The sequence below is a fragment of the Pangasianodon hypophthalmus genome, chromosome 4 (genome assembly GCF_027358585.1).
Source record: "Pangasianodon hypophthalmus isolate fPanHyp1 chromosome 4, fPanHyp1.pri, whole genome shotgun sequence".
Classification (NCBI taxonomy): domain Eukaryota; kingdom Metazoa; phylum Chordata; class Actinopteri; order Siluriformes; family Pangasiidae; genus Pangasianodon; species Pangasianodon hypophthalmus.
Genome location: NC_069713.1, coordinates 11,671,785 through 11,698,636, shown reverse-complemented (window position 1 = coordinate 11,698,636; position 26,852 = coordinate 11,671,785). Strand labels below are relative to the sequence as shown.

Sequence of the window (26,852 nt, the reverse complement as noted above, 5' to 3'; positions counted from 1 at the left end):
CACTTGGCCTGCTCTAGCCAATCAGATAGCGAGACAACTTTTACATTTTAAATTATATTTTACATTAAAATTCTGTCTTTCAAAATAGTAAGTTTTTCTTTCTTGCTTGTTTGTTTGCATTTAAGATTAATGTATTTCCGAATGGCATTTCTGCCAAACGCTTTTGACAGTGGGGCAGTACTGATCCTCAGCAATACTCAGTGATTAATTTTCTCTCTCAGCTGGTGGGAGGAATGAGAGCGTTTACAGAGAACGAGAGTTGTTTCATTCATTCATCTTCATTAAGCGCTTTATCCTGGTCAGGGTCATGGTGGATCCCGAGACATTAAATTACTCACTTTGCTGAAGTCCACCATATTCATCATTTTCAAATAGGACATGGAACCTTTATTAAAAATAATTATGTACCTTCTTCATATGAGACATCCATAAATAGAACAAAACAGTAAATATCACATTAGTCACAGTTGCTAACTACTACTATATGTCAGTGCATCCTCCATATTGAGAGCTGAGATTAAAATTGCAGGTCACTGGAGAGATGAAGATCTAACCTGATAAAAATCAAAATTTTCTGTGTTGTAGCCATCATCAGTTTCTGCAGATCACAGGTAATGCAAACACACAGATACATGCACTGTTAATATTTTGATTGAGTTAAAATCCTGGAAATTTCATCACTGAAGCTTTGTTCAGTTGGACTGAAATGATTATAAACTGACAAGATGTTGTTTTTGAGTGATTATAACACATATTAAAAATAACTATAATAATAGCCTAATAATTCAATTTCATGTATGATTATGTAAAAAATACAAAAAATAATTCAAATTCATCTACACATCCAATCACAATACAAACCTTACTGAACATTTACCAAATATTAAGAACATTCAGTAAGAACTGACATCATGTTCAGGAAAAAACAAACACAAAACAGTATCCTAAACAATCCTGCCATACAATCCCTCCTAAAACACACACACACAAAATGTCAGGGCTTCACCTATAATAAGGGGTGATTCTTAGTGGTGGAGAAAATGTTAGTTAACTGAAATTCAACTCAAGTGAAAGAGCAGGAAAGTTGCGCTTTCTCAGCTTCATGAGGCATCTACATTCTTTCAGAGTTTCTAAGAGAAATCAGATTAACAGCACGCAAACACTGAATAATGCAGTAACTGGACTAACATCCATGTGCGTAACAGATTTTGTAGATGCAGCGGATGCAAGTGTAGATTTTATTGTAGAAGGTGCAACACAAACAACCAAAACAGTGAAAATGAGAACTATAAACATTAACAATGGCTACAAGGCAAAAACAGGCAGACTATGATCAAGGCTGTGGAGCACACAACAACATATACACACAACAATGACAAAAGCTTGGCAATGAAACAAACAGAAACCAGAACTTATGTAGGGGTGCTTAATAGGATTAACACAAAACAGGTGTGGGTGATCAGTGGGACATGGTCATGTGACACGCTAGGGCTGATGGGTAATGTAGTTCAGCACCGATTTTGGCATAACCATGACAAAGTGTCTTTATAGAATTTCTAGAAATCTAATAATGGCTTTAATCTGATTTTAACTGCTGAAATCAGATAATGTTGGTATTATTAGTGTTCATGTAACCACAATTCATTTTACAGTCTACATGTTTAAACTGTTTACAGAGTTTATTATGTTTATTTTATATAAAATTAACTTAAAAGTGATTATTTTAGCCAATTGAAAAAAAAAAAAGTTTAATTGTTATAGAATATAAAACAGATATTTATTCAGTAACAGCAGTGATGATCAGTGGTGCTGAATTTTCACCTCTTTCACTGTGCCGAGGACTGAAGTATGGATAGAGTTTCTTCTTAGTGAAAGACTGATCAGTGAAAGAGTAGATATGAGAGCTGGACTCCACATCATAAAAGGAGACTAGACCCTCCTCATAATCCACAAACACCCCCACCTTCTCCACCTTCTCTATCAGTGTCAGAGAGACAGCAGCATCATCATAAGCCCAGTACTGATTCTCATTCCTCAGGCCCACAGTCCAGAATCCATTCTGAGGACTCCGTGGAATCCACCTCTTCCTGTTAATGTCCTCTCTCACGACTCCTAATGTCCACTCAGTTTTCCCTCGGACCTGCACCTCATAATAAAATCTCCCTGAGGAGAAACTCTGCTTTCCCACAACACTGGCAAAATGAAACCTCAGTGGTGTATCAGGGAGATTCTGTTGTGTGTCTCCAAGTGTCACTTGTTTTCCATCAGCAGACAGGATGAGTGCAGGATGAGCTATATCAGGATCCAGAGTCACATCCACTGAAAGAAACACACAGACACTTTTCACACAACAAAACCATTCAAAAAAATCATTCATTCAAAACAGTGTGTTTGTGTATGTGTGTGTGTGTGTGTGTGTTTGCTGCAGCTTTTATGACTTTATTTTTATTTCTTTATATATGCCAAATATTCAAAGTGTATACTGACAATTCAATATTTGGAAAATAGCACATAGGCCAAATAACCAATACATGAATGTGTAAGCCGCTACATATGTAAGCAAACCAGGATGTTTGTCAGAAGACCAATATTTAAGACACAAATCTAATGTTTCTCACAGTCAGTATGGAAAAAAAAATCAATGAGCAAAAACAATATGTACAATCAAAATCCAATAAATATGTTTAAAGGCATTATGCATGGACCAAATCCATTATATGTTCTAGCAAAAAGGATAGTTCAAAATCAGTGTATCTGCAGCTAAGCCCATTAGTTTCTCAATAAACCAAGTTATATACATATAGTAAATCTGAATTATTTCCTGAACGGCACCTCATATAAAGACAAACATTTCTGTTTAGTTGCTGAGTCTCTCTCTCTCTCTCTCTCTCTCTCTCATACACACACACACACACTCTTTCCACACACTCAAACACGTGCACACACATACATAGTCACACTCATACACACATGCTCCAACATGTGCACACTCATACACACATGCTCCAACATGTGCACACACACACACATGCAGTTACACTAGCACAGAAACTCATATACACATGTTCAAACACCTACACACTCATGCACACACATACAGTACACACACACACACACACACACACACACACACACGTGATATAGTAAATACAGTAGAGACTCTGATTTAACTGTACTGAAGTTTAAAAGATTAAATGAAGGTAAAATTGTTCTTACCTGCAAACTTCTTCTTCTTTTTAAACTCTTATAAGCATAACAGTAAAATAATTAATATTTAAATATGTCCACTACAGACCAAAAGTACAAACCAAATAAAATAAAACTATATTTAAAATACCAAGAACAAGTTTATTGCCATAAGTAATTTTTCCCTAAAAATAGAGAAATGTAAAGAAAGGAAATATATGAATCTTATAACCTGATCCTCTTTCGGAATTGCTTGAATTGTTTTAACCCATAATTTTTGATACCTTGAATTTTCTAATATGAATTTTTTTTATTACCCAATTTTTGAAAGATTCACGCTGAAAATTTTCAATAACATCATACTTACACGTGTTATTTTTTCAAGCATTACAAATTCAGGTTCAGGTTCTGCTGACTCTGATTTCACTCCAAATGCCTCCTCCCTGTTTATAAATCTGGATACATGACCTGAGATGCCCATTATTTTGTGGCATTAATTTAAATAAACATGAGAAGGAGCTGTAATTTCTGCCCTCTATCCGAATTGCACCTTATTGTGAACCTTCATCATGTTAAATTGTGAAAGTTAAAGAGGCCCAAACAGTCTAACAACCTCCCAGTTACCTTTGTGATTACATTTGATCAGGGTGACATTGTCTGTTAAATTTCCTCCAGTTAAATAATTAGTATGATTTTAAAGCACAAAAAGTTCATTCTCACCTGCACATTGCTTCTCCTTTTGAAGTTCTGAGGCTGAAACAGATAAAATTGTTTTGAGTATTTTGTGTAAATTCTCTATAAATAAAAATATAAATAGATTAAGCAGTGTAATATAGTGATAAGGTAAATGGACAACACAAATCAGATTGCAGTTAAGAAATGTAAGTGTCTTCTGATGTTATAGATTTGTTAAATGAGCACATGATGTTGAGGAACATGATGTTACAGGTCAGGTATCACTCATATAGAAAACAAGTAATTTAATGTATTTTCAGTTATGTGTTTATATGTCTACTCTTCTTACAGAACCATCCTTCTTTTTTACTTTCTGATGAACGTACAAATCTGTATAAACCTGATGTGTGTATAATTTGGCATTATTTGCTTGGGGGGCAGTTTGATAAACATTACTGAGACAGTGTTAGTGTTAGCTCAGCAAAGTCCACTACCACATTTAATATCACACAGTAATACTGTACAATATGACAGATTATTATCAAAAATATGAATTTAGACATTGTTCCAAGTACCTAATACCTAATAGCATACCTAGTGCGTACACACTAAAAGTAAATATTTATAATCTATTTACCAGAGATTTATTTACCAATATATCCCAGTGCTGTTAAACTAAATATCAGCTCTCCTGGAAAGCTGCTTGTCCAATCAGATTAGTGGACTGGAACTAACTGTTTTTCCCTACGGCCATCACTGAACTGAACTGTGCAAAACATTGCTCTCCCTCCTCCTAACAACCTTTCACCATTCTGTGCTGACAGCTCTCAAGGGCTATATCATAACATTGTGTTTAAAACTGCAGCCAGTGCAATATTATTCAATTTTATATCAAAATTGATAATAATGCTTCATATTACAACACTCTGATCTGCAGGGTGAGACTCAATACTCTCCCAAATCTTTATTAATAAAATATCCTTTCACTTTGTCAGAAAGGGCTTGTGGTAATGGAAGTGAATAGATGAAGAGATAGAGATGAGAGTTTGAGACAGGACTGAATTAAATCATCCTCTTCACAGAGAACACGGCCAACTGGACTCCTGTGTACTACTGACTAAAGCACAGGTTCTTTACCCTGGTCCTGGAGAACCCCCTGTCCTACACATATTAATGTTTTCTGTGCTTTAACACACCTGATCCAGATAATCAGCTCATTTACAGCCCTTCCTGCATTAAAGTGAGTGTGTTAGTGCAGGAAAAACACTAAAATGTATAGGACAGAAGATTCTCCAGGACCAGAGTTGGGAATCTGTGGAGTAAAGCTATGGTATAAACTGCACTATAATTTAAGCTAGAGATGTTAGGAAGGAAAATGATTGAAATATTACCTTTCTTGTAACAGATAACTGCAGTTACTATCAAACCGACAGCAGTAAGACATGCTGAAACTGAAATGCCGACAAGCCAATTCCAAACACCAAAGACTTTACCTAAAGTGAAACCACGTTTACTGAGTTACAGATAATCTTTTAAGAAACTTTGCAAGAATTATTGATAACTGCAAAACACACTCTTACAGACAGAACTGTAGCAAAATTACTAATAGATATAATAAAAATAATGCGTATGCTCTAATGCAAAAAAAGTGTGTTCATCATGCTCATGTTTCATCTTTAAATCTGTAATGATTACAGCAGAATGTTAAAGTCTATATCTAAGAGTTTTTCATCATAGACACTTACTATTAATGATAACCTCTGTCTCCATCATGTGATGTTTTTGTAGAATTCTGCAGTAAAACTTGTTGGAGTCGCTATAATCATAAACAGTGATGTGGCGTTTCACACTGAAGCCCTCAGTGTCTCTATGTGTCTGTGTATCTTCAGCAGGCAGAGTGGCTCCTTCTCTGTCCAGCCACAGAACATCAGGTTCAGGGTTCCAGCCTCTGGACTCACACACTAGATTAATCCCTCCTGAGTTATCATAACTCTCCATCGTGATCACTGAGTGGCTTCCCAGAACTATAGTCATTAAACAAAAAGTATTGTTTTAAATATAGTGAAATCATGTTAAAACGTTAACCCCAATAGATGTTATTATTTTCAGCTCATTTTCAGTTTAAAGTCTGTTCTTGACATGGTCAAACATTACAATATGAAGTGTGACACTAAATATAAAAAATAATACAAGACTGGGCAAGATTAGTTTTGGGCAACTGCAATCTGGAAAAAAAAGCAGCATCAGAGACAGTCTATGTATTCAAACTAATCTCTTTTGCTGGACAGAGGGAGCAGACCAACATCCTTTACTATTTCTCAATTTTGCTCTCTTAACTTCTAGCCACAGATGGTTGTGGCACTCAAGATTTGAATCTCTGTATGAGAGGGTGAGCACTTTTCTGTTGCCCCACTTGGGAGCATGAGCATCTATTACTATTTTGGTACAAATCAGTATGTTGGTAATGGTAACAATGTTTAATTAATTTTACATTATATATCTACTTATAATGTAATTAAGAAGAATTTGTCTCGGGTGACTGCAATTTCAGGCAAACAAACAAATCATTTCCCTAATCCCTAATTTCCTGCTGGCCTGTAGGTTGTTAGGCTCCTAAACAACATGTCAAATTATTAACATTTTTAACAATTAACAATTCTTCTTAATTGTGAAAAATTTTGACTTGTGACCTGCTGAGAGAGAAGCACTCTCATTTAGACAGTACCACACTCACATTCATTTAAATAAACTTGCACCTACTGATGAGGTGTGGCCCGTTTACACAATGAAGGAGCTTCCTGACACGTAAATTGATCACTGGGGATTTTTACAGGAGGCTCAAACATCTTGACATTTTCATGGACTTAAATTAGCAGTCTTTGAGTGCTCAGAGCCCCGCACAATTAGCTGCTTTTCCTGACCTATAGATACACCTGCAACAATCTGGGCCTGTATTAAAACCTCTGGGTATGAAATCAGTCAGAACTGCTCAAAAACTCTGAGAGAGATAAAGTATACTTTGGTTCAATTATTAAAAAAAAAAAAAATACAAAAGTTATTGAAATTCTTAATTCCTGAGAGTGCTCAAATTAAAGAGAGTTCAAGAAAAGTCTTAATGTGTTAGAAGTTGATAAAACAGCTGTAGTCAGACACAGAGCATGCATTTTTAGGAAAAGTTTAAAACAGCCTAAATGATAGAGTTAGTTAACTGAAAATTGCCTAATTTTTGTTATGGAACTGATTTCTTCATCTTAGAAACAGGGAAGAAGCAGCATTGACAAAGTTATGATTTAGTCACATCAGGATGCAATAAACAGATCGATCAAAGAAACACTCTTAGCATCTACACCCCTCACATCATCCACATATTTATCTATTTCCCCATCACTCATCAGGGAATATAAACAAACAGTGTTCAAACTGGGTGTGATGCTGTGGTGCACATTTAGCTCCTTTGACATATGTTAGTAAAGTTAGATTAAATTTAACACATAGCCGTCCTCACAGACCCTGATACCATGCTGCAGTACCAAGTTTGAAACATACATATGTTGTAAACATATTATCTCACATTCGATAAAGCAAAAATAAATCATTATATAAAAATTACTGAATAATTATTCAGACTACAAATAACTCAAAATTTTTATATAAAATGAAAACGTAGTTCAGAAATACTATTACCTTATAAATTATTACAGAATATTTTATTTTGCAAATATGTTTACATTATTTTCAATGACAAGAAGTCTAGGTGACAAACTGCCTGGAAAAATACAGACTAAGTGGGGAAAAAGCTTCACATACATGAGACCACAGCTGCTGAATCTTTGTATAATTGCAGCTGTGTGAAAAATAAAACTGATTATTATTACTGCTGATGTGTACAACAGAAGTGGAAAATGGGCATGTTTTCTGTGTGCAAAGTGAAACGAACAAATGCTGAACCCAATATTATAGAGGGACGATAAAATAGACAACCATAGGAGAATTCATGAAGATAACTGTAGCAGATTATTTACTGCCTTTGTTCCACATCTGCGTATGAAAACATGACAGTGAAGCACAAACTAACCAAATCATACTCTGCATGAATATCTGCTGTTCACTGCAGTGGATGTTATTTTTAAAATCACTGAAACATAAGTTTAATCTTATATTAATCGTATATTTAATCTTTCTTTTAATGTATTGATTTGCCGAGCCACATTGTAGATGCACACCGCCACCTAGTGAGTGTATGTCTGAGTGACTCCTGTACTGGAGATCATTTAATCCACAGGTTCCCAACCCTGGTCCTGAAGTACTCTGTCCTGCATGTTTTAGTGTTTCTCCTTCTCCCGACACACCTGATTCAACTAATCAGCTAATTAACAGCTCTTCCTGAGTTAAATCAGGTGTGTTAGAGCAGGAAAAACACCAGCCCTGTGTTTAGGCAGGGGGTTCTCCAAGAGCAGGGATAGAAACCTGTGATTTAGTCAGTCAGTGAGTGAACTCCCATTCTAAAACCCTCTCAAATAAATAAAGACAATGAAAATATAGATGTTGCTACAGATTTTAATATTTGTTTATGTACGCACAAACCATTAATGATGTTTGGAGAAAAAAAGTTTGTTGTAGTATAACATTCACTATATAATGTTTCAGTGCAGGAATAGATCTTACCCTCAACAGTGACGTGAACAGTGATGTCATCATACCAGGATTTGTCTTCAACAAGACACTTATATTCTCCTTCATCAGAGACTTGGAGAGCTGAGAGTTTGAGTGAAGCGTTGCCTTTCTGTAGCTCCTCTTTAAACAGTGATGTTCTTCCTCTGTAGGGCTGAGCCTGATTTTCATTTCTGTCTTCATGATCCTTATAGAGATGCACTAATGAAGCCACTTCATCAAGTCTCATCCACTCCACTGTCACGTCTACAGCGCTGGTGTTGGGTTTGATAAAACAGGGCAGAACCAGATCTTCACCAGCTAGAGCAACAAGAGGAGAATCTGGACCAACCACCTGTAATTTCTCTGTGTTGTCAGAAAAGAAACAAGTACTAAATAGATAGATAGATAGATAGATAGAAAGATAGATAGATAGATAGATAATTTTTTTTTCTTTTCTCAGTATAAAAAAACAGAGCTTATTTAATTGTATTTTGACCTATACACCTTTTTCAGATGTGGAAGCGAGGCCATACATCCTTTTTTCATTTAATTTAATTTGTTCCCTTAACTAATGGTAGCTGCAGTGGTCAAGACAATAAGAATAAAGCTGTCAGAACAACCATTTATTTAAAGATTTTTTTCCTTAAAATACTTAAAGTACTACTTATTCACTTAATTTATGTACATCAAAACATCTTTCCTAAACCATTTGGCCAAATGGATTTTTACATTAAGATGTACAATCAAGATAAACATTGACAAAAAAACCAGACATAAACCAGACAATTTGGAAATGCCAATCAGCCTACAACACATCTTTGGACTGGGGGAGGAAACCCCCAAAGCACAGGGAGAACATGCTAACTCCACAAGCACAGGGCGGAAGCGGGATTTGAATCCCGAACCCTGGAGTTGTAAGGTGAACATACTAACAACTGAGCTAAAATGCCCCCACCACTCTATTGCTGCTGTTTGCACTGTCTGAGACAGCATAAGAGGCAAACTGAGTTTAACTCATCAATAATACTAATTTTTAAAGCAATTAAATTTTAAGTGCAATTTAAAAGAAATTTTACAGGCCTAGTAATGTAGGTAGCAATAAATATTTTTTTTACTAGTACGAATAACCTGGAAAATGTATATAACTTGATTTAAAAAAGAGGATTTGAGCCATGGCATCAACATAAGTGCATTAATCCACCCAGAGTGTTTTTTGTTTTTGTTGTTTAAATGAGCCTCTTGTCAGTCATATATAAATACAAACATTCCTCAACACTCTTCAATCCATCCATCTCAGTCTGCTTAGAAAGAAAAAAATGTGGCTGAAATCAGTAAGTGCTCAGCACAGCCAGATAATTGTCCTGTGAGCAAAACACCACACTGTGCTTCAAAAAAACCTAATAAAAAAAACAGTAAAAACCAGATTAAACACTGGCAGCTCTTTTCCAATTTGGAGTAATTTACTACTGGAGAAAGGGATGGAGCTGGACAGGCTCATGGACAGGTATGTAAACACATTCTGTATAAAGCTTTGAATTATCTGAATGGCAGCTTTACATAACTAATCAAGTAGATATATCTTTATTACTTAGAGAGACAGGTAAGGCAATGCATTAATAAATACCTAACACCAGAGAAAGCACTCTTGACCATTCTCATACATGGAATTTCATGTGCATATAATTTTAGAATTTGGCTTTCATGCAGCTGAATGGCCGAGCACATCAAAAGCACATCAAAAGCACATCAAAAGCAGGCAAAAGGCAAAAGCACATCAGGCTAAAATGCTAACACCATCAGCCAGCATGCTGGAATGAGAAATTTATTGTAAGCCAATCTGCAGTTGTAAATAACTGGTTATCAAGTCTGCCTAATTGGCTTACCGTCAGCTATGGGGCTTTATACAGACAGATGTGTGACTTTCTAAATCATGAAAAATAACTGAACTTGCCACATGTGAATGTTTATGAAGTTGAAGTTCAATCAAGTTGAAATTGGATGTACCTGAACTTAATTTTAAGTGTTACAACAAAGCATACAAATAAATTTTTACATTTTTTCTGCAGATTTTTGAAGAAAAAAGAATGTAATCAATTTTACATTAATGCTGCAGCAAAGCAAAATGAGGAAAAGTGAACATGTCTAACTGCTTTGCTTCTTGTTTTAGGGAGAGGCTCATAATCACTGCTTTGCTTTCATATATAAAAATATACAGTAGGTCCCAAAACATATATGGACAGTTAAGCCACACTTATAAATATATGAATTTCACTTTAATAGAAAATGTAAAAGCGTGTGGCATTTATTTTAAAGAAAAACAACACAACCACACTTTTCAAGTAAAGCATTTTGAAAAAATCGATTGTTATGTTTAAAAATATAAAAAATAATATATATATACACTGTTCCTAATTAGACACATTATTTGGACACTCAATAGTGGCTTCATTATCAACTTCTTGACATCATCTGGGCATGGAATCAACCAGTTCCTGTAACAGTTGTGGGGGTTTTCTCCATCTTTCAACCAACAAAATTTTCAGGTCATCCACACTAGAGCATCGACAATCATCCACTGCATCCCATAGATGCGCGATAGAGTTTAGGTCAGGGCTCTGGGAGGGCCATTCTGAGACTTTAATTTTCTTTTTGGCAACGTGGAGGAAGAGGAGAAGCTCATCTAGACTCTTAATTTACACCCCCAGACAGCTATTACATCATTTTTCAGACTTTAGTCTGAAACGTTGTTGTACTGAAATCTGACTCCCCAGACAAATCACACTCCCCTGCACGTGAATGCGCATCACACAGTTGGTACAAGGTGCAGTATGTCTGAATGCTCCTCTGTTCACCATAGCCGTTCAATGATCTATTTTTCACACAGCTAGCAAAATGGAAGCATTGTCTAAACTTAAATTAATAAGCAGAAATTGAAAGTACGCTTTATATAGCGTTCATCACACAATATATATTTCCATACATTGTCTAATCTATGAGGCAATTTGCGGTGTAACAAAAGGCCTGTAGATGGCTTACTCCCATATTTTTGAAAGTTGCATGATAGCTATATGTCAATGTTTCATTACATCTTAAAAACAGAAATAAACCGAATTATTAGTCATATCAGTGATGATTAAAAAAGATGGTACATATGGAAAGTACATATTTCATATACATACATATTTTTTGTTTGTTTATTTATTTTTTGTAGAAAGGTATGTGTCATTTAGGCTTCCAGCAGGCTTGTTTGTTATCAGTGAAACCTTTACATTATAGCCTAACTGTTATATACTTGTTTATATATATATATATATATATGTATATATTTATATATATATATATATCTGCCTAGAGATGAACTCTATACAAAGCCTACTTTCATGAAAAAAATTGTTTAAGACAGCATATGCATATGGACTAAAACATAAGATAACGGCGGTTTGTTATTTTAAGAAAAAGTATGATAAATAAATAATTATCATTAATTTACCAATTGCACATACCACAGCTACATTTATTCGGCACTGGGCTCAAAACGTTCAGGGCTTCCACACACCAGGTTTCGTTAAAGTCGAGTCACAGACCACCGTTTTCAGTTAACAGCCTTTACACTCCACCAAACATACAGAAACTCCCTCGTGGCACAAACAACCGGTTAAGCAGCCGCTCTTCCTGAAACCACGGTTAATCTAGCCGCAGGTAAATTTTTGTGGCGCGGCTTTTAGACACTTAGCGGTAATAGCGCCGAAAGCGGACCAAAGCGACCATCCGCGATCTGCTACACAACCAAAACAACTTAACTTTGCACAAAATGATACTTTTAAATAAATAAGTAACAAAACGAACACACAACAATTCACAGTATTTACAAGTTTACAGGCTTTTTAATCCTTTACATTAAAAAAAAAGGCAAAATCGATCAAGTTTAAAGAGACGCTATAAATATTTAAGCCAAATAAAAATACATAAACTAAAATATCTTTTATTCAGATGTATTATTATTATTATTATTATTATTATTATTAATCTAACCATAAATATGTTTTTATTTATAGCTAATGATAAATATATAGAGGAAGTCTCTGACAAAATTTAAATATTTTTCTTCATCTAACTGCTGAAATGAAATGGATATTTTCAGATCTCAAAGCCACTCACATCAGTTCACAGTGACCTACTCTATGCTCACAATAAAGATCAATTAATTTTACTGTAGAATCTTAAAGTAATTGCTCTTCAAAATCAGTGGATCTGTCAATATAATTGAACCAGGGGGCTATTTTGTTTCATTATAAAAGGGAAATTTCACATTGGTAGACGATCAAACCCACTTATATCAGTTCAGAGTGACCTACTGTATGCTCACAACAGAAATGAATTCATTTTACTGTAGAATTTTAAAGTAATTGCACTTCAAAATCACTGGATCTGTCAATATAATTGAGCCAGCATGCACTTTTTAATCCATTAGAAACTTGTCATTGATGGGGGACAAGATGGTGGCAGTGTGTTTGTCGGCCTGCCGTCAGCCCCATCAGCTTCTTCCGGTCCTACTGGTGTTCTGTTTGCATCTGGGTGAGGATCAAGAGAGAAGTGAGTGACTTGGACCTGGTCTTCCACACACAATACAGAGACGTCTCTATCTGACTCTGCAATTGTGGGACCAGAGATACTCCTGTCATCTCTCCATCGTTCCTGACCGGACCCTGGTGCCTAACTGCTCTGCTCCAGCAAGACTGTGCAACCTGAAGCAGAGGGGTGAATTTCCTAAACATTCACCCATTGGAGTTCATCAGACAATCACAGAAACCAACTGTTCATGTTCCGTCTGTTGATCTTCGGTGATTTTAATATTTATGTCTGTTGTCCAGGTAAAGCCATGGTCAGTGGGTTTAGTCATGTCCTGGATTCCTTTGGTCTCCTTCAGCATATAAATAAGGCTACTCTTGTACTTGGACACACTCTTGACCTTATTATGTCTTAAGGAATTTCTATTGATAATATAAATATTGAGTATACATGTTTTTTCTGATCATAAGCCCATTGTGTCACTTTATCTAGTCCTCTGTGTATCGCCACACTACTCCTTACTACTACGTAGGTTACTACTCCTGTTATATTAACTCTTTCACTGCAAATCAGTTTGCTGAAAGTTATTAGAGAAATACCACTGCAAACTCTATTTCAACTGCCCTCCCCCTCCCGCACCCCCACCCCGACACTCTGCCTGACTGCTCAGCCACCTTTAACCAATATCAACAGGCTTGTTTTTCTGAATTGAGGAACACAGTTATGCATATGAAACCCACAACTTCCCTCCATGATGTTGTCCACATCATAAAGGATACTTTCGATACAATTGGCCCTAGCATTCAAGTTATTATTAATTCTTGCTTAGTCTCCGGCACTGTCTCTGCATGTTTTAAGCATGCAGTTGTCCAGCCTTTGCTCAAAAACATAACCCTGATGTGAGGTGTCTATAAATAACTACTGTCCCATTTCTAAATTGCCATTTGTTTCGAAAATAATGAAGAAAATTGTCCTGTCACAATTGCTACCCTTCCTGAATTCGACTGAGATATTTGAACCCTTTCAATCAGGTATCAAAGCCCTTCACAGCACTGAAACAGCTTTGTAAAAGGTGATAAACGATAGGTTTCTTGTGGTAGACTCTGGTGATAAAGCAGTTTTGATTTTATTGGACCTTAGTGCTGCTTTCGATACTGTGGATCATAACATCCTTTTGACATGCTTCGAACAGTGGGTTGGCATAAAGGGTACATTTAATTTAAAGTAAAGTAAAGTAATTTTTGGTCCTTCCAAGTCTAGAAGCTGTCTCACCAGCAAGTTAGGCCAACTCACCCCATATGTAAAGTCACATACAAAACACCTGGGTGTTATCCTTGATTCTATGCTCTGCCTTGACAAACAAATCAGTTCTGTTGTTAAAAATAGCTAGTACCAGTTAAGAATTATTTTCAAACTCAAATCATTTCTGTCTTTCTGTGATCTGGAAAATTTCATCCACACCTTTATTACATCACTACTGAACTATTTGAATGCCCTGGTCGTCCTCAGTCCTTACTAACATGCTTGCAGATGGTCCAGAATGCAGCTGCAAGACTGTTGACTAGTGGTAAAAAGCAGTTTATTACCCCAGTTCTGGGCTTCACTGGCTCCCTGTCCATTTTAGAATTAATTTAAGATCATGCTGATTGTTTTTAAGGCTCTTAATGGGCAGGCCCCATCTTACATCACAGACCTTAACCATTTCATTCAGCTCCTAGGTCTCTTAGATCTGTCAACAAAGTTCTCTTACATATCCCACAATCACGTCTCAAACTAAAAGGTGATAAGCCATGGCAGTCGATGCTCCACGCTTGTGGAACCATTTGCCACTTGACATTAAAGTGCTCCTTCCATTTCTGTTTTTAAGTCTAGGTTCAAGACTTAAAGGTCTATATAACATTTTTATTCTCAGGCCTTCTTGGCCCACTAATCTTTCAATCCATTATGTCTGTAACAGTGCTTGTGCCTGCTGTTTGCCAGTCATTGCTGCTGTTGGTATGTGTCAGTTTCAGTGGTATATGTCTCTCTATGTATTTTCATAATATTTTCATTTACTTATTATTTTTATTTTTTTTTATAATATTGTTGAAGAAATCTGAGGCAGTCAAGAAGCTAATAAATTTAAAAAGCCTTTAATATCTCTTGACTATTCAATCTTAATTACAGCTAAAATACAGTATAAAAAATGCCTATGCATTTCAGCCATTAAGGCCTTCATAAGTCAAAGTGGGTGCTTCTGAGCTATTTTTTTTCTAGATGTTAACAAGTTATCAGTATGACCAGTTTGCCTTATAAACCTGGGTATTGTGTTTCTTTCAATGTTGTTGTTCCTCTTTTGGCTGCTCCTGTTAGTGAAGTGAAGTGTAGCCAAGTATGGTGACCCATACTCAGAAACTGGGCTCTGCATTTAACCCATCCAAGTGCGTGCACACGCGCCCACACACACAGGCAGCCTTTTTTGACCTGAGACTCGAACCCACAACCTTCAGGTTACAAGTCCAAGAATCTCACCATTAGGCCACAACTGCCCGGGTTAGTGGTCACCACAGTGGATCATTGGTCCACGTATTTGATTTGGCAAAGTTTTTACAGTGGATGCCCTTCCTGACGCAACCCTCCCCAATTTTATACGGGCTTGGGACTGGCACTGAGAGTGCACTGTTATATGTAACCCCAGTGCCTGGAGTTGGCTCCCTGGCTGGGAATCAAACGCAGGCTGCAACCGTGAGAGTGCGGTGACCTAACCACTAGTCCTCCAGTGACTCCTGTTTCTTTCAGTGTATATATCCAAAAAGATTCTCTTTGTAAGAGCCTTTTTAATCTGTCTCCACCTCTTATTGAGTTTGCTATATGGTCTATAACAGATATTTTTAATGTATTGAAACTGCCATCAGCCTCCTTGTAATGTAAAGCCAAGGGGTATTGGGGGTTGCCAATTCTTATAGCATATTTATGTTCGGCCAACCTTGCCTTCAGTTTGCGCTTTGTTCTCCTATATAAAAACAACCACATGGACATTCAAGTCTGTAAACCACATACAAGGTATTGCAACTTATAAATGACTTTATGTTGTACTTATTACTATGATTACTTGTTAACATCTAGAAAACAATAGCTCAGAAGCACCCATTTTGGTGCTGAAAGCCTTTAATAGCAGGCATGTTTTTTAACTGTATTTTAGTTTAAATTTAAATTTATTACCCTCTTGAGTGCTTTCCTCTGTGAAATGAACTATCTATACATTTTAAAATATATTTATGGTTTGATTTATAATAATAATAATAATAATACAGTTTTTAAAAGGTATTTTAGTTTATTTATTTTTATTTGGCTTAATGCTTTATAGCGTCTCTTTAAACTTGATCGATTTTTGCCTTTTTTCAAATGTAAAAGCCTAAATATAAACGTTTAGTCTGTATACTCATAAATACTGTGAACTGTTGTGTGTTCGTTTTGTTACTTATTTATTTAAAAGTAGCATTCTGTAGAAAGGTAAGTTGCTTTGGTTGTGTAGGAGCTTGGGGACGCTCACTTTCCGCTTTCGGCGCTATTACCGCCAAGTGTCTAAAAGCCGCGCCCATAAATTCACGTGCGGATAGATTAACATTGCTTTCAGGAAGAGCAGGAAGAGCAGCTGCTTAACCGCAATGAAAAACATCACGGCCTTAAAATTCTCTCTCTCTCTCTCTCTCTCTCTCTCTCTCTCACACACACACACACACACACACACACAGAGAGAGAAGGTGTTTTCTTACCTGATTGAGATTCCATAAAGCTGTAGAGAATCAGGAGAGTCAGACACAAAATCATCCCTGAAAGACAGTTTATTATTATTGCTTCAGTCTGTATCACAAGATAAATAACATTATACTAATTACACTTGGTGCACAATTGATCTTATATCGCTTCTATCAAAAACTCACATACTTACTCATTTTAAAAGTTTTTATTTTCTCAATAAGAATAGGTGGAAAATAAAGGCCCCTCTTCGCGCAGCTCACATTTTCAGGTGTTTCCTACTTTCGTTTTCGTTTGTTTGTGAGCCACGCCCTTTTTACACCTAAGCATCTTTTTACTAAGCCCATGTTACACCTGACTGCTGTACGCCAGACACTGACAGAGTACAGAGCAGATATTTAAAATTAAATTAGGATATTTTTTGGCATGGTAGTGATTTCTATGTATAAACACTACAAATTAAAATATTCATGCTATATTCATGCTGTGTTTTGCAGAGTATGTGCATAATCTAAACAGCACATGGGTGATATTTCAGTCTACAGACTACTGTAACAGTGAGTGCTCTGGCATCAGGAAAAACTTTTAAAACTGCCACAGAGCATAGAAGTGAAAATCTCATTCCATTAATGAACTTTATGTAATCATATAGTTTTTTACAATCCTTTATTTTGCACAAGTCACTTTTTACACAATAAGATCAGGGTGACTCAATCAATCAATCAAGCAATATTTTTAAAAAGGCATTTAAATAAATTAGGCTAAACAGGTGAACAGTTTGAGTATGTAGTTGTGATGTTTTTATCAGTCTAATGCTCATGCAAAACAAAGTTCTTCCTCCACTACAGAGCCTCCTCACAACACCACCTTGCTTTCCAAATCCCCCATACTCTTTTAAAAATTAAAATCAATCAAAATTCTTGATTTAATTAGACTGGAGAGAATTCTTATCATATCACAGTCTATGTTTTGTACCATTTTGTTTTTCCTGCTCAGGCATATCACCATTTTGGCCTGACCAAAGATAAAATTAATCAGCTGACAAATTTAAAACCAAGAATAAAAATCTGAAACGTAAAAGCCACCTAAAATGACCTTAAGATGCTTTGTAAAAACACAAAGCATGACTGCAACCTGGAGCAATGTATAAAAGCATGAAAAATGGTTTCCCTCACAAAATGGACATTCTGTGTGACTGTGTGATCTCAGGGTTTAAAATGAAGACAAAAGAATTTACAGAAACAATACCATGTAAAATCCTCCACTGGAGGTCAGCAACTTTTTTGGTTAATGGTGGTTTGTAAAGTGCCCCCCACTCTGGTTTAATATCATCATTAAAACCAAGTACACTTCGCCATGGGGTGTCCACCCTCCCATTCAGTTTTTTTCTTGTTTAAAACTTTCACACAAGCCCTGTACTGCAGTTTACCCGACACTGTTTCGATGTTCATTTCCCCCTCCCCCCTGCACTCCAGGAGGGGACCTGCACATCCGTCCAGGTCCGGAGCGATGCTCAGCTGTGGAAAAGGTTCCTCCTCTGCAGGACTGGTCTCGCTGGTTTTACAGTCCATCAGCTGAACACGCTCCTCTGATGCGATGTAAGAGCTTGTTGACCACACGCTGGGATCGCAGTCCCATATGAGCTGCCATTTCCTCTGCCTGTGATAGGTCTGCCCCTGTAATGGTCACCAGCTGCCTGAGTGTCACTATCCCTGAGGAGATCAGAACCCTGGGCAGATGGAGATCCTCCTTGGGCAGATGGAGAACACTCTGAGGAACCCAGTGTAGACCATCCCAGAAGAAGTCCACTAGCAGGGCCTGGATGTTTGCTAGCAGATTTGGTGGCGGATCCACACGTCAGCTTGTGCCACAGCGATGATGCCACTAAGTTGTTGATGATCAGCGTTTGCCCCCTGTAGGACATCTTTGGGACTTGCCACTTCCACCTGCTCAGTCTGCCCTTTACATGTTCAACAACGCCCTTCCAGTTTTATTTAAGAACTCAGTGCTGCCCAGATAAACTCATAAGTATTTAAAACCTCCCTTTTTCCACACCAAGCCTTCTGGTAGTGTAGGCTGTCCACTACCCCACTCCCCAACTAAAACAGCTTCACTTTTGCCCCAGTTGACCTTAGCAGAAGATAAAATCTCAAAGTCTTTTAAAATATCAATTAAAATATTTACATCTGTCTGTGCTCCTACCATTATGACCAGATCATCTGCATATGCTGAAAGACAGAGAGGAGCATTGGAGTGACGTATATTAAAACCAGAGAGTTGGTTTCTAAGTTTACATAAAAGAGATTCGATTGCTAGAGTATACACCATGCCTGACAGAGAACAGCCTTGTCTGATGCCTCTGTACACTCTAAAAGGGGCACCTAAACCACCATTAACCTTCAGTACACTGTCAATTTCACTGTACAAAGTCTTGATCATGGCTATAAAACCTGGTTTGAACCCAAATGTTTCCAGCACCTTCCACAAGTATTTGTATTCAACCTGGTCAAAAGCCTTTTCCTGATCTGGAAAAATAAGACCAGTGCTTAAGCCTAATAGCCTATGAATAATCTGCTCCATTACCTTCTTCAGTCTTGAGAGAGCAACTTGCAGTCAGTGCACAGCAGTGATTCCGGGCGCCAGTTCTTCAGGTATGTCAGGTCTCCCTTTTTTGGCAGTAGGGTCAGGACGGCCCTCCTGCAGCTCAACGGGAGCTTACCCCTCCTCACACTGTCCTGTAAGACTTCTAACACATCCTGCCCTATTACTGCCCAGAAGGTTTTGTAGAACTCTACAGGGAGACCATCTATGCCTGGCGCCCATCCATTCTCCATACCCTGGAGAGCCTCGTAGAGCTCTCCCAGTGTCAGCTCCCTGTCTGTATCTCTGGCAGCTTGCTCTGAGAGTCTTGGAAGGTTCTTCAGAAAGCTCTCCTCCACCATCTGTGCCCCTGACTGCTCCTTGTTGTACAGCTTCGAGTAGAAGCTGGCTGTCTGCTTGCGAATTTCAGTGAGCTCTGATAAGAGATCCCCTGATTCTGTTCGCCCAGCATGTATGAATCTTTTCTGTCCATTTCTTTGCTCTAAACCAAAGAAGAACTTAGAAGGAGCATCCGTCTCAGTCACGCTTTTAAAGCGTGAGCGGACCAGCCCGTAATGCGTAACAGGTCATTCATCATGGCTTTTTTACTTTTGAGGGCTTCAATTGCCCTTGATCTCCTGTGGTCTCCAAAGACCAGACTTCTGCTAATCCAATCTCCAGAGCTTGCAGAGATCTGGCAATGTCTCTTGTGACATTAAGAGTGTACTGTTGACAAAATATTTTAATTTGTATTTTAGCCACATCCCACCACTGTTCTGCCACCTTCTCTGATTTAAAAGCATTCCAAAAATAAATAAAAGATTCTCTAAAATTAGTATCTTCTAAAAGTGCAGCGTTAAAGTGCCGGTAAGCACTCCTAGGTTTTATTTATTTATTTATTTATTTTTTTACTGATAATACACTGTACCATACTGTGATCAGAGATGCTTACTGGGACAATAAAACATTTTGTAAAAAACGTCAGTTGATGTTTAAAAGCATAAAACCAATCTAATCTTGCTAGGGAGAGGGTGTTGTCTATAGAGTGGACCCATGTGATGTTTTTTATTTAAAGTTCTCCATATGTCACTTAATCCATGGGCCTCCATCATCTCCTACAGGCGCTTAAAGGAGGCTACATGAGGTTCTGCATGGTTCCAATTAAAATGCCCACCCAAAATTAAAATTTGCTGCAGCTAGCAATTACATTATTCAGCTTATCTTAAAAAAAAAAAAAAAAAAAACATTCTCTCCACTGCACCAGTGGGAGTATACACACAGATAAAAACCAGAGTCTCATTCTCATAAAAAGCTTTCACTTTTAAAAGCCTCCCATATAAAAACTCTTCTACTGTGTAAGAACTAGGAATAAACTTGTGAGCAAACAGCAAGGCAACCCCACCACTAAGTGATGTATTATGACTTAAAATTGCCAGCCTGTCGCACTCCTTCACCCAATCAGCAGCGTTGCTGACATCACTATGAGTCTCCTGTAACATAGTACTTCTGCTTCAGTAGTTCATATAGCTTTACTCGCTTTTCATATTCTCTTGCCCCAGTAATGTTCAAACTCGTAACATGAATCCCATTCATTAAAAAAATAGTGTAGATAAAACAAAGAGATGATAAAAACTACTCCAACATAAAACACATCAAACACTCTACAGGTCATCATCAGAAGCTTCTCAATTTACTTTGGTAATCAGTTTCTTCAGTCGAAAGATTTCTACATCAATAAAAGCTCCTTCTCTTCTAAAATGTTTGACATTGTGAACAAACTGCTTAAGGTCTGGGAAATACTCCTCTACTGCAACATTTTTCTGACATTTGGTGATTCTTAAAAATTCTTTAATGTCTTCAGCACGGTATAAAACTGCACTGCGCCAGAATTCACTGTGTCTTGTTCAGCCGAGCAGGGCCTCTCCTGGTTTGGCTCAGCCGAGCAGGGCCTCTCCTGGTTTGGCTCAGCCGAGCAAGGCCTCTAGGGGGGCGGTTCAGCTGAGCAGGGCCTCTCCGGGGCTGGTTCAGCCGAAAACCATTCTCCTAAAAGACACTAGGTGTTTAACCAGTGGGGACTTACAGCCAAGGGGGATTTTCTTTATGGGGAGACCAGCCGCCCGTATCTAGATAGTTCTTTGGAGATTATTTCACCCGATATAAAAGGAGAGACATTAGACAGCATAATCTTTTTGATGGGGAACTGAAGGGAGAAACCATTATAAGCTCATTATCAATCACGATACCGTGCTGAACTAGCTTGCTTTCCCTATTCACATCATTCAAGAAAACTACAGCTGCACTGTTCATGCGGGTGGCAGAGACAATGTTCTCATTTCCCACCACATCTCCAACCGCTAAACAGCACTCCTGTACACTCGCCCCGCACACCACCCGCACACACACACACACACACACACACACACACACACACCCCCCGTGCCAGCGAGTCAAACTCTCACTCAACCGCGCGCTCGGAGCCGCCATGCTCCCCTAATGCACTACTCTCTCTCACACACACCCAAACTACTCGCTTACACACTCGCTCACACAACAACTGTAATTAATCTGAGATGTTACACGGAAAAAAAGTTGGCAAGACGCCAACCGCTCTCATCCGCTCTATACACCACACTCACTCTTCCACTGCGCACGCGCAGAGAGAGAGAGAGAGAGAGAGAGAGCGCATAAGTACATGTTTTCTTACCTGATTGAGATTCCATAAAGCTGTAGAGAATCAGGAGAGTCACACACAATAACATAATCCCTGAAAGATAGTTTATTATTATTGCTTCAGTCTGTTTCACAAGCTAAATAACATTTAACAAATTACACTAGGTGCACAATTTAACCCATATCAGTTCTAAAAACTCTGAATACTTACTCATTATTAGAGTTTATATTTTCTCTTTAAGAAGACGCTAAAAATAAAACCTCTTTGTCCCAAAGTCTACGATTTCATTCTTGGTGTGCTTTCGTTTGTGTAACCTGCGAGACTAAACACACCTTTTTTCTGATGAAACATGCTAAGACATGAGGTGGTGTTTTTGAGGTGATTCATGTAGCTGCACATTCCAATGACCAGAATTTGGAAGGTGCAACTTATATTTCTTACTTAAAATATGTAGAATATGATAAAAATGATGGTTTAAGCCACAGCCTCAGCACAAGTGTTTTATGGGGCTGATAAAAATTGCATTACGGTCCGGAGTGCTTGTTTGTGTTTGGCCTCCTGTCAATCATTTTGGAGACACTCCCCAAGGGCTGTGTACCTTTTGGTACAGACTTAATTTTCTCTTGATCTCGACATAACAAAAAGCTGTTTTCACACGATGTCATTTTATTGCAACAAAATTTTGCGCCTTGTGAATGGGACTGGTGTTGCATGCATGTTGGCGTCTTCGCCATCGCCATCATAAATTTAATAATTACCCGCTGTAGAGATGGACTTCATCTCCACATTAAGAGAGAGGGGTGTGGACCTGACAGCCTCCTTCTCAAGTGTCAGACACTAATGTGGAAGTTGTCCATCACTGACAGACATACAGCTGTTTCAGCTTGTGTGAGTCCCTGATTAAAGTAAAAGTGAATTTGTTCATCCATGATGCTGAGGGATTGCGCTAAGCTTTTGCTGCCTCCACAACAATAAATAAAACATGTTGCTGTGTCGAGATCATGAGAAAACAAGGAAGAAAAAAAAAAAATAATAATAGCGCATGGCCTCTTAGGGCTTCCGTATCATTCTGTGTTCTTATAGGGCGTTTTCACACCTGGCTCGTTTGGAGCATTTGTTTCAGAACCTGGTGCGATTTCTCCCTCAATTCAGTTTATTTAGACATGTGTGAACACAGTAATAGCGCTCGGATCTGCACCAAAACAATCGTCTGAGACTCGTCTGAGGTGGTCTCGGCCCGACTGTAAACGAACCCTGGAGCGGTTCGCTTGTGGTGAGAAAGCAATCTGACCCAACGAACCAAAGTACCAACCTGTATAGCAATGCATGATGGGAACTGTGTCACGTAAAACCCGGGTTTGTTTTGCTAATGGCTCGCACCATGGATTGTGGTTTAACTTGGACCAAAGACGAGGTGAAATGCCTCACTGAAATTTGGTCTGACGCACATATTTTCTGAACAACTTTCTAAACACTGAGGTTTACAAGGTGTTTAGCGAGCGTCTCAAGGAGATGGGCTTTAATCGCTTCGTGGAACAGTGTCGCATAATGGCTAAAACTCCATCAACACTACATTAGATAGATAGATAGATAGATAGATAGATAGATAGATAGCATTTATTGTCATTGTATTTCTACAATGAGATGAATGGAATGACGGGTCACATCTTCCCCCATAAGGAGAGAAGAGGTCCTTAAAGCAGCCATGCGAGGCGCTAACGTCCTCTCTCTCCCGCGATAGAAGAACATTAACAGAACAGTCAAAGCAATAAACAAAGTCACAAACACATACGACATCATACAATGGAGCAGTTATGTGAGGGGTCTTTTTTGTTGGTTACAGTACAGGAGTTTGGGGGGGGGGGGGGGGCAAGAGATTAGAAAAAAGAGGAAAATGTGACACTGAGGCAGTCCTTGACTAGGGCAGAGTATTTACGAAAACAGTGTGTACTAGCCGAATTTGATATGGTGTGCTTTGGGGAGCTGTTGTTATCACAGCTGTGTGTCTTTGGAGTGTCCGCTGCAGATCAGATCAGATCAAAACAAAGCATATTCTGCGATGAAGGTCCTCTGGGAGAAAGAAAAATTAGCCTGGGAGGAAAATGCACAAATATAATCAAGCAAATCTAAGAACTCAGGAGATCGTACAATTTACTCGGGCACCTGGTTCTGCATGGCCCCCAACTTTATGTCCCCTTGCAGGGCCGTGAGACCCCTAGTCATCTCCTCCTGGCGCGTGACCATGATTGCGGACTGGGTCACGTTGGATTTAAACAGTTCCGAAAACATATTCGTGATGGTATCCAAGCGTCGGGGGATGTCCACGGATTGTAGATGGTACAGTTCCTCAATCCGTGTCACCTTCTGATGTAATGCCCTCACCTGGTCAGCAACGGCTCCACAATGGTGTGTGATGACAGCTGACAGCTTGGGGGATTCTTTATTGGCTGCCTGCTTTCCAATTTGTCGATAGATCAGGAACATCCCCAGGCCAATCATCAGGACACCTGCTATCAAAAATCCAAATATGTAGACATCTTCGACGTCTTCTAGGGACAGAGGTGCCAGACAGACGATGTTCCACTTGTTCCAAGAGTCCATCGTGTATCCAGCAGCAAAAGTCCCGTCCGGACATGTCGGCTCTCCCGAACCAGCATTCCTTCGTGAAAGGATCGTATCAATTGCGTTGAGGGACCAGCTTATCAATTCCATAATTTAGGATTCGAGAAGCTCCACCAGCAGAAGGAAAAATAGAGACGAGACGGGAGAGGCACACAGACACAGCAGAGAGAGGAAAAAATGCGACCGCCTCCAGCGAGTGTCAGAGAGAGTAAATTAAAGTTGGCCTGGTTCAACGAGCTGGACAAAATTCTTGGGACTAAACCAGTTGTTGACTCTGTGGATGCTGTGGAGTGGTAAACTGAGCCCACTGAGAACTGTGACGCAGCATCATCATCTGACAAAATCAGTGTACACACAAGAGAAAGACGACGGTTATGCTGTGATTTCAGTTACATTTACACGTAAAATGATCACTCAGAGAGAAAGTTAGAAGTGACACAATGGCTTTCTGATTTTTTTTCTCTCACACAGCGCACAGCCTCCGTCTTTTCTATGGAAAGTAGCTAAAGGTTTGTCCAAAAAGTCGCTAGATTTGTCGCTAGATGCATTTTTAGGAGAAAAAAATGTCGCTAAGTTGGCAACAATGGAGATTCCAGATTTTAAAAAAAAATTAATTATCTATATTTAAGTATATTTTTTCAGTGTTCACAAATTCAGACTGAATAATTCAGTTTTCAGATATTCAGAAATCTGTATTCAGGTTGCTCAATTTCAGAGCTCAAATTCAACCAATCACATTCAGGCTGCAAAATTCAACACGGAAAAAAAATCTCAAGTTTAACATCCGGGTTACTCAGGGCTAGGCAAAGGCAATCGAGCCTGAAGCGCGTTGTACCGTTTTGCATCTCCTGTCATTAAATGCTTCCCCCTCTCGGGAGCGCGCGCCTGCATCACTATAGCAACAGAACAGTGAGAAGCAGAGCAGGTGAGCGGGGAGGTAATGTTACCTTAAGAGAATCTGTGAAATAGGCAGCAGCAGTAGAGCAGTAAGTTATGGAGTTCAGATAGTGTTTAAACGAAGTTGCAAGCCTTATACATAAATGTAAAGTAAAAATCAAAGTTAAGAATGAGCAGGGAGAAGAGAGTGAGAGGGAGTGCAGGGAGACTGTGAGAGTTAGCAAAGATTCATACTGGAATCTGAAGCAGCACACTGCCAGAAAGCACGAGGATGTGCTACGCAAACATGGTAGTGCAGCAAAAGGTGAGCTAGTTACATACCATAATAAATGAACAGATAAACAGGTAGGCTAAGGTTCTATTCTGCTGTACGGAGCCCCGATCATGACATGCAGACAAAATCACGGCCATGAATTTAGAATAGTTCTCTTTTATGCTAGTCCTACATTATGGCCACGAATTAAGTATTGGTTCTCTTGTTTATCCAAGAATTTCAGTACAAACAATTAGGCCTCCTAGAGAAATTTTATGTTGGAGCGGGATCTGAGCGGGATTTGGTTTATTAACGGAATATTAACGGAATATTAACGGAGCGCACGTGCATAGAGCGGAAAACGTAGCGGAGCGTCACACCGTCACACCGCTCCGCTTCTCTCACATGCTCTGCTGAGAAGGCACTGACTCTCCCTCTCTCTCTCTCTCTCTCTCTCTCTCTCTCTGTGTGTGTTTATATTTGACTTCTTTAAGGTTTGCTTTATATAATTAGGTTGGATTTATTTATTACACATATCTGCATCATTGTGCTGTTTATTCTTGGCGTTATTGTGTCCTTATACATTATAACAACAAATATTTATTGCAATCATGGACTAAATCTGGTCACATTGTGTGTTTAGTCTGAAAGGACGGTTTTCTTTCCTGATGTGTTGCTGAGCTCGATATCACTTCACTACAAAACAGATTAAAGTGGCAGGGACTTACTGTCCCACTCAGCATTTACCCCTTTATCACATAATGACATTCTCCTTTTCATTTCAGTGTGGCAAACCTACTCCATAAAACCACAGCGGGACTGAAATATTGAGGAAAGCAGAAGGAAAATGTCACTTTACTGCAGAGCTAGCTGGCTTTTCAAACAGAAAATAAAATAAAAGGTGTATTTCCGGGTGGTTAATCCTGGTTCTTGCACTAGTCAGTGTAATCTCCTCACCATGACTTTTCACAGCAGCCACAAAACGGTCGCGTGCAGCAACATGAAACG

General features: G+C 38.5%; 1 protein-coding gene across 3 annotated transcripts; it reads right to left on the bottom strand.

Moving 5' to 3' along the window:
• Nucleotides 1–512: 512 nt before the first annotated feature.
• LOC113540335 (butyrophilin subfamily 2 member A2) lies at nucleotides 513–23,287 on the bottom strand. 3 transcript variants are annotated; one of them, XM_053233498.1, is made up of 9 exons: nucleotides 22,283–23,287; nucleotides 22,106–22,165; nucleotides 16,839–16,895; nucleotides 8,527–8,877; nucleotides 5,607–5,885; nucleotides 5,253–5,354; nucleotides 3,907–3,939; nucleotides 3,217–3,243; nucleotides 513–2,319 (listed from the first exon to the last, which is right to left on the bottom strand). In XM_053233498.1, exons 1-9 carry the CDS (start codon nucleotides 22,284–22,286, stop codon nucleotides 1,778–1,780), a joined length of 1,455 nt encoding a protein of 484 aa, XP_053089473.1. In that variant the 5' UTR covers nucleotides 22,287–23,287; the 3' UTR covers nucleotides 513–1,777. The 3 variants fall into 3 exon arrangements, with proteins under 3 accessions (XP_053089473.1, XP_053089474.1, XP_026792575.3); XM_053233499.1 differs by lacking the exon at nucleotides 5,253–5,354; XM_026936774.3 differs by lacking the exons at nucleotides 22,106–22,165; nucleotides 22,283–23,287 and adding an exon at nucleotides 17,015–19,908 and having other exon boundaries at nucleotides 514–2,319.
• Between the last annotated feature and the right edge of the window lie 3,565 nt (nucleotides 23,288–26,852).

What these genes read in the sequence shown, in the direction of transcription:
- LOC113540335 (XM_053233498.1), bottom strand. An exon ending in CTTTATGGAATCTCAATCAG is followed by an intron (nt 8,878 to 16,838) that starts GTAAGAAAACAC and finishes CTGACAACACAG; the next exon opens with AGAAATTACAGGTGGTTGGT. An exon ending in TGTTCACGTCACTGTTGAGG is followed by an intron (nt 5,886 to 8,526) that starts GTAAGATCTATT and finishes TAATGACTATAG; the next exon opens with TTCTGGGAAGCCACTCAGTG.